This window comes from Tremella mesenterica (assembly GCF_000271645.1).
Source record: "Tremella mesenterica DSM 1558 unplaced genomic scaffold TREMEscaffold_17, whole genome shotgun sequence".
Classification (NCBI taxonomy): Eukaryota; Fungi; Basidiomycota; class Tremellomycetes; order Tremellales; family Tremellaceae; genus Tremella; species Tremella mesenterica.
In genome coordinates this window covers 102770-110446 of record NW_006711241.1, presented here as the reverse complement: position 1 = coordinate 110446, position 7677 = coordinate 102770, and the positions used below count along the sequence as shown (strand labels likewise).

Here is a 7677-nt window from a genome sequence, read left to right as displayed (position 1 = left end):
TACTTTTGGATTCAGCGAAGTACGCTGATGCTTTCCCTTGCTTCTGCTTCAATTCCCTCAACCCCCGAATAGCCGTACCCCTCTCATCTGGGTCACCGAAGTTCTTCTTCATCCACACAGCAAACTCAGAACGTTTTGAGAGGAAAGGGGGAAGAGGAGTAGAAAGTAGATGAGGCTGCACCGCCAGCAGTGCAACCCCTCGTAAGAACCCTACCATCCACAACACACTCTGCTCCTCACTCTCAAACCTATCCTTCATCACACTCAACGCCAACGAACACTGAGTCAAGAACCCAGTGAGCTTCTCCCTTGACCCATCGAATTCGTCCGGATCTTTCGGTTTCGGCGCTCGAGTTGACGAAGTTGTCGCCGACCCTTCTCTAGTTCCCCGCTGTCCTCGACGAAGTTCTTGTACTATCTCTGTCAGAGCCTCACTCTTCTGGTTGTCAGCCGCCTTCAATTCTCTCAGCGCTCTCATCATTTCCACCAGCATCCCATCCCTAATATCTTCTTTAAATCTCTCCGGTGAGTTCCCTCCCCTAGGTCGCGATGTATACGAACTTCTTCCACCAGTCGACCCCCCATCTTCTTCCTCTAATCTTCTCCCTTGATCACCTCCCTCAACCCATGGATCGCCCAAGTATGCGTCAGAAGGTGGTTGGGAGAGAAAAGACGAATCCCTAGAACCGCGAGGTTCTAGGTTACCTTGATTATCCCCCTGTTCGTTCCTCGACATTGCTTCAGCCGTTCTTCTCTCTCGTTCTTTTCCTCTAGTCCACATATATCTTCCCACGAGTTACTGGAGAGTCGGTAAGGACGATCTCTGGTACTGTCACAGGGTTGCTTCTTCGTTAACTTCCTACGACCGACGGCCAATAACTTCGTGGGCTTCGACCTTTACCAACTTCGTTGTTCGAGATATGAAATAGGTGACAATAACTTCTGGGTGTAATAACTTCGTACTTTACTAACTTCTATCACTAAGACAACAACCAGAGATCGTCAAAGATCTCTGGGAACTTCGGCCCTTAAGTACTTCGTCCTTCCCTAACTTCGTCAACGCAGAACTTCGTTCAACCCGACGTCCCGAGCTTCGTACCTCACGAACTTCGTCCCCGACGAAGTTCGTGCCTTCCTAACTTCGTATCCTCCTAACTTCGTATCTCCCTAACTTCATATCTTCCTAACTTCGTATCCCCCTAAGTTCCTACATGACTAACTTCGTCCTCGACGAAGTTAGCCTCCTAATACCCTCGTGGGTGGTGAAGTTCATGCGAACTGGGTCGTTGATGGCGAACTGATGTCCAAAGGAACTTCGTTTGATGGGAAAGGATAATGTCACGCGGCGCCGCGTGACACTATTGATTTCAGGGGTGCGAGAACTTTTTCGAAGATGTGACAGTAGTAAATTCTTTATTGGAGGGTGATTATGATCATTACAGATCGTGACCAGTAGGACAGGACGAAATCCGTCGGCGAGGGCGTCCTCCTGACGAGCTCTTGAAAGTTTGATCTTGAATGGACAGTCTGTTCGCTGGGTATGAGGCTGACGCTGTCGGACTTGATCATATCGAGAGGTGCGACCTGTTCGATAATCTCCACTGCAGACACATTTCATTACCATGTACTGAACTTCCTGATTGCTTGAGCTGGTAACCAGTGCGAAACCCTTGTCTTTTGCTATGACAGACAGTTTTTCACGAGCTATATTGACAGTTGACTGCGGTGGAAGGCGTATAGGTTCATGAACTAGGTTGGGAACTCGTTCATGAGGGCCGAATTCGTCCTCATCGAACAGGTTTGGTGTATCTTCTTCGCCGTCCTGTGACGAATTTTCAGAGTGGTTTGCTCGATTTGGCTGGGGAAATGAAGCTTCAAGGGGATCGAGGTCTTCTGGTTCTGAGTTGAAGTCCCTGAGAGGAGTAGGAGAGGGACAAGGCGAAGGTGTTTGCTGGGTTTCAGGGATTATGATGATAGACTCGCTGTGTTCGCGTTTAAGAGGAGGAAGGGATGGTGGGAGGCAGATGACCAGTTCTTCGTCACTAGAAGTGTCGCTGAGTTCAATGGGTTGAGATTCGGACATGATTTAGACAGAGTTTTGTTAACAGGAAGGCTAAAACTTTAGCTATAACCAAGGGCGGGGGGGAGGGGAAGGGAGACACATACCAATCGGCCTGTAGGTAACTTCTTACTTTGAATACACTGTTTTCTAAGGTAATAAGGGGTGCTGATTCTGATTCTTGCGTTATTTTAGCCTGATGTGATGTTGTCTGAGCTGGAGAGCAAAATGACGGGTGAGTATAAGATGGTGGTTGAATGAAATGATGTTGGAGGATGTTGGTTGAATTAGTACACGTGGTATTTTTCCTTATCAAAAAGTCACGTGCTGGTCACGGGATTGTGCCATAATCAGAAACGTATTGTGCGCGAATTACTCTTCCGATCGTGTCCGCAACCTACCCCTTCCATTCGGCCATCTAAGTCCGGGCACGGATTAGAAATCAGCAGGGGATAGACTTGAAGCCCCGAATACGCCGATGGTAAGTCCGAGACCGAGTTGACCGAGGGTATGTCCAACGCCGAGGTGACCGTGGTTTCGTGCGAATACTAAGAGGGCGTGTGAAGCAAGGGACAGGGGTAGCTTGTCAACGATCTTGAGCGATGGACTTGTGGTAAAGTATGTCGAAGATGGGTGAGCCTCAAAATGAATCGATTTAGTACAGATAGTGAACAAGCTCGCGAAACTTCAGGACTCCATCCCGAAAGAAGGATGAAATGTGAAAACGGCGAGTAGTTAGTACTTAAGAGGAGGGAGGGGAGCGTTCTTCATGTCTTTGGTTTCCTGCTGACTCTCTTTCCACCCTTGTCTATGGACACAACTACCGTCTTCTTCCAAACGAGGGACTATCACACCACCTTTCCTTCTCCACATCGCACATCAAGACATTTCCTTCCTCCCTCGCTCTCCTGCTGAATGTCCTGCATTATTGACCATACAACCGCTGGTGTCCAACTTCGATTGAGAAGCCCAAGATTTCGCCGAAGCTGGAGCGTAGGTGATATCGTTCCGTCCATGGGTCAAGTATATCGGATACGATGTACATTCGTCGAGATCAAGTATACACAAGTTCGACATGGTAGATTATGAAGTCCGATGAAGGTGAGTATGACGAGAGAGAAGACGTGTAGGATGTTGTCATAGGTCTTGACGAGAGTGAATGGAGGTTTATTTGGTTTCTTGAGTCGGCTCTATGGGTTTGGTGAGTTGTAATTCCGAGTCAAGTAGACGTGAGACAGCCATGAACCTGTATCGTGAGTTACGCCGTACAAAGGTTTGATATTTGATATTCTGATTCGCTTGAGCTAGCGCGTTATACAATGGAAGGGTTCCGAGAGAGAGAACGATGGAGATCATGCACCAAAGACGAAGATTTGAACATGCTGAGGGGGGAAAGAAGAACAAACACTTACTGAGCACCACAATAAACACCTAATTTCGCCATACTCTGCAACTGACCTGCCATAGCCGCCAACTGAGCTTCGCTCTCTGCGAGATTATTACCCAATTGTCGTAGACGGGCGGATAAAGCGGTGTAATGCCTTGCTTTGATGGTCGAGGTGGAGGAAGACATTTTCCGGTCTAGCGGCTTGACTTGCGTACTACTGCTGTGAGATGGTCTTCTCGTTTCTTGTGGAAGCCGAAAGACGTCAGTCGACGTAGAGTGAGTTGTATTGCATAGAGTAAGCAGAGGAAGGGAGTGGGAGAAGGGCACAAATGCCACGTACGACGCGTCCGACGCGTTGAAACTCATCCGACGCGTCCCGTCGCGTGGCAACTCTTTTCCCCCAGACAGCCAGTCAGTCAGCCACCTACCTTACCCTATCTTTCACATCTTTTCCTTTTTCTCATTGTTCTCTTTACTTGATCGCTACATTCTCATCACCATGGCAAACGTCGGAGTACTCCCAGTTGCGTCTATTCCTGTGAGTGTTTGTGGCTATGGTGAGGGCTGCACTGATGAGTAGATAAACTACGAGGAAGAGTTGGGTGAGTTTTGTCTCTTTTTCAAGTCGTGATTGCCATCTAGAACATCATCTGTACCATAATCAGGATAAGTGTAACCTCAGAAGGGGGCGTGGGAGGCTGGATCTGACTCTCCGCTGGGGAGAACATGGGGCTTGATTGTATAAGACCGATATGTGGGCGGAAGAGAGGAAGAGGATGTGAAGTGAAAAACGAAGAGATTGCAAAGAGCGGCATGAGTCCGACAGAGAGCTCTTTGAGAAGAGTCTGAGGAATATTACAGTCTTTGGAAAGAGGAGAAAACACGGCAAATCTGCTCCAGTCAATGGTCTGACGTCCAGGTAAAATCGAAGACTTTCTCACCAAATTCGTCCCTCAGGCAAGGAGACCAAGACGTCATGCGCACCTTCCAGCGGACGACGATGAAGCCGCCGAAGAAGAACAAGCTTTGGCTGATGATCTCGACGACTTGGACGTTGACGATGTCGATGGAAGAGAAGGAAGGTCAAAAGCAAAGTATATGAAAGTTTTGAGGAAAGTCGCGAACCGACAGTTGGCAGAGGTCACTGTTGATTTGTCCGATTTGAGAAAGGTGAGTTGTCGTGCTTGATCCAAGTAGGACCTGACTAGGATTTAACTGACTTCAGTTTGACAACGACACCTCTCTCTTGAACAATATCACGCGCAACACTCGCAGATATATCAACTTGTTCAGTGAAGTCATTGACAAGATCATGCCTCAGCCAGATCACGAATTGGATCATACTGCCGACGTGCTCGATCTGATCATGCAACAGAGGAGGGAGATGAATGAACAGATTGCTCAAGGTGAAAGGGGACCTCAGGATACTGGGATGTTTCCTCCTGAACTAATGAGGAGATAGTGAGTTTCCTGTTTGAATCTCTTGATCATCCTTCCTCCCGCTGTCCCGTGACCCATACCACAATCCTGATCCAATCATTCCCCAATCGTCCGGGACTTCATCCGCCAGATGTACCCCCGGAAAAGCTCGCACCTCTATTTTCTATCACCCTACGGCGGATGAGGTTGTTCAACACGAGATTTTGTTTGTCCGTATGAAAGATTCTCTCCCATCAATTTCTCAATGAGCTGTCTTAGCTGACCCCTAGCAACGTATACTTCAAACCTGGTCGCGGAGCCGAAGTCCTCGCTGTACGAAGTGTAAAAGGTGTCCATCTCGGTAAATTAATCACCGTCCGTGGTATCGTCACTCGAGTATCCGAAGTCAAACCTTTACTTCTGGTCAACGCGTACACATGTGATTCTTGTGGTAACGAAATTTTCCAAGAAATCGCCCAAAAATCATTCACTCCACTTGTCACATGTCCATCTGAACAATGTACACGAAACAATACCAACGGTCAACTTCATATGCAGACTCGAGCATCTAGATTCCGTCCTTTTCAAGAAGTCAAAATCCAAGAAATGGCTGATCAAGTTCCCGTTGGACATATCCCACGTTCAATGACTATTCATTTGTACGGTACCCTCACGCGATCTGTCAATCCGGGTGATGTAGTTAACATATCTGGAATATTCCTTCCTACTCCTTATACAGGATTCAGAGCTATACGTGCTGGATTATTACAAGATACATTCTTAGAAGCAACACATGTTCATCAATTGAAAAAACAATATCACGCTATGGAATTAACACCTGAGATCGAACAAGCCATCAGAGATCTGCAAGAGGATACAAACCTTTATTCACGTTTGGCAAGTTCTATCGCACCGGAAATTTATGGACATGATGATGTCAAAAAAGCTTTATTACTCTTGCTTGTCGGAGGTGTGACGAAGAGCGTTGGTGATGGGATGAAAATTAGAGGTGATATAAATGTTTGTTTAATGGGAGATCCAGGTGTTGCGAAATCACAATTGTTGAAATATATCACAAAGGTTGCACCTAGGGGTGTGTATACTACGGGTAGGGGATCGTCTGGTGTTGGTTTGACAGCTGCTGTTATGCGTGATCCAGTGACAGATGAGATGGTATTGGGTGGGTTGTTTAATTTCCCTCGTCCACATATCATTTCAATTCTTTAAACCTCACCTTTTTCGCTAACTTCCTCGTTCACATCACCCTACTTTTCCCACTGGCTATTTTTTGGCGTGTGAAAAAAGAACGAATTGAATGATATTCATCATTCATACGATTGAGTATATAGAGTGAAGGGAAATATCTTAAAAGTTCAAAATCGTAGTCGTGGTCAAGCTGACTTTTCAGAGGGAGGAGCTTTAGTCTTAGCTGACAATGGTATTTGTTGTATCGACGAATTTGACAAAATGGACGAATCTGATCGTACCGCAATACACGAAGTAATGGAACAACAAACCATTTCCATTTCAAAAGCAGGTATAACAACAACACTTAACGCTCGTACATCAATATTAGCAGCCGCCAATCCACTTTATGGACGTTATAATCCCAAAATATCACCTGTCGAAAATATAAATCTACCAGCAGCATTATTATCAAGATTCGATATCCTTTTCTTGATTCTAGATACACCATCAAGAGATGATGATGAGAGATTAGCACAACATGTGACTTATGTTCATATGTACAACACTCATCCGGAATTAGATTTTCAACCTGTTTCACCAACTTTGATGAGATATTATATTGCTGAATGTCGTAAAGTTCGACCTATAGTACCTACCGCAATGTCTGAATATATAGTTTCTTCTTACGTTCAAATGCGTAAACAACAAAAAGAAGATGAAGCGGAAGATAAATTACATACATACGTTTCAGCGAGAACTTTATTAGCTGTTTTAAGATTAAGTCAAGCTTTAGCTAGGTTAAGAATGGATAATGTGGTAGGACAAGGTGATGTTGATGAAGCTTTAAGATTGATGGATGTTTGTAAAGCAAGTTTATATGAACATCAAGTTGGAAAGAATGGAGAGGATCAAACGGATACTAGTAAGATTTTCAGGATTGTTAAAGATATGGCTAGTGGGAAATCTGGTCTTGAACGTGGTAGAGGTAAAGGTAAAGGTAAAGGTAGAGGTAAAGGTAAGAAAGATGATGATGATGATGAGGAAGAAGAGGAAGAAGAATTGGAAGAATTGTTAATGGTCGATGTACGTAATAGGGTTTTAGCAAAAGGTTTTACAGAAACTCAATTGATGGATACTCTTTTAGAGGTGAGTCAATATTTTCTTCATCTACTATCTTTCCATTCTTCAGCATTTCTCTCTCCTCATCATCCATCACCTTTCCCTCAACGATTTCCTCTATCACCATTCATGTCCTTGGGCTTGGGCGATTATCTCCTCGTCTCGTCAACACGACTCGAAGTTTTCCGATATGTCCCATGCTTGAAACTTGAACGAGTCATATGTTATTCGAAAATTAACATTCTTCGTGCAAAACTAACCAACAGTACGAAAATATGGGTGTTCTCGTACGGACTGCAAATGCTACTAGAATACGTTTCGTAGCTCCAGACGAATATTAGTTTCTCCCCCAAAAATTCCCTGAAGCCCCGAATACGAAAACCACGACAACCTCGGTTCTCGCGCAAATCCGCTTCTCAGATCTCCTTTTATTTCCTCGTTGATTCCCAGAATGGCAGATTAGTAATCTAGCAATCTAGCGATACCTGATGCATCTGTATGCAAA

At 45.3% G+C, this 7677-nt stretch overlaps 3 protein-coding genes across 3 annotated transcripts; 1 reads left to right on the top strand and 2 right to left on the bottom strand.

Moving 5' to 3' along the window:
- Positions 1 to 1056: 1056 nt before the first annotated feature.
- Positions 1057 to 2083, bottom strand: TREMEDRAFT_65879 (uncharacterized protein; the record flags this gene model as incomplete). Its single annotated transcript, XM_007007983.1, has 2 exons — positions 1057 to 1167; positions 1280 to 2083. The coding sequence occupies 2 exons, from the start codon at positions 2081 to 2083 to the stop codon at positions 1057 to 1059; spliced, it is 915 nt and encodes a 304-aa protein (XP_007008045.1).
- A 727-nt stretch (positions 2084 to 2810) lies between these two features.
- Positions 2811 to 3655, bottom strand: TREMEDRAFT_41083 (uncharacterized protein). The gene is made up of 2 exons (XM_007007951.1): positions 3472 to 3655; positions 2811 to 3305 (listed from the first exon to the last, which is right to left on the bottom strand). Exons 1-2 carry the CDS (start codon positions 3630 to 3632, stop codon positions 3227 to 3229), a joined length of 240 nt encoding a protein of 79 aa, XP_007008013.1. The 5' UTR covers positions 3633 to 3655; the 3' UTR covers positions 2811 to 3226.
- An 835-nt stretch (positions 3656 to 4490) lies between these two features.
- TREMEDRAFT_35470 (uncharacterized protein) lies at positions 4491 to 7513 on the top strand (the record flags this gene model as incomplete). The annotated part of the gene is made up of 6 exons (XM_007007931.1): positions 4491 to 4616; positions 4672 to 4907; positions 5156 to 6045; positions 6274 to 7029; positions 7108 to 7199; positions 7439 to 7513. Coding segments are annotated over 6 exons (2175 nt in total), but the record flags the coding sequence as incomplete, so codon positions are not given.
- Between the last annotated feature and the right edge of the window lie 164 nt (positions 7514 to 7677).

Coding starts and splice junctions, on each gene's coding strand:
- TREMEDRAFT_41083 (XM_007007951.1), bottom strand. CDS start 3,632: ATGTCTTCCTCCACCTCGACCATCAAAGCAAGGCATTACACCGCTTTA. Junction 3,306..3,471: donor GGTGTTTATTGTGGTGCTCA/GTAAGTGTTTGT, acceptor CTCACGATACAG/GTTCATGGCTGTCTCACGTC.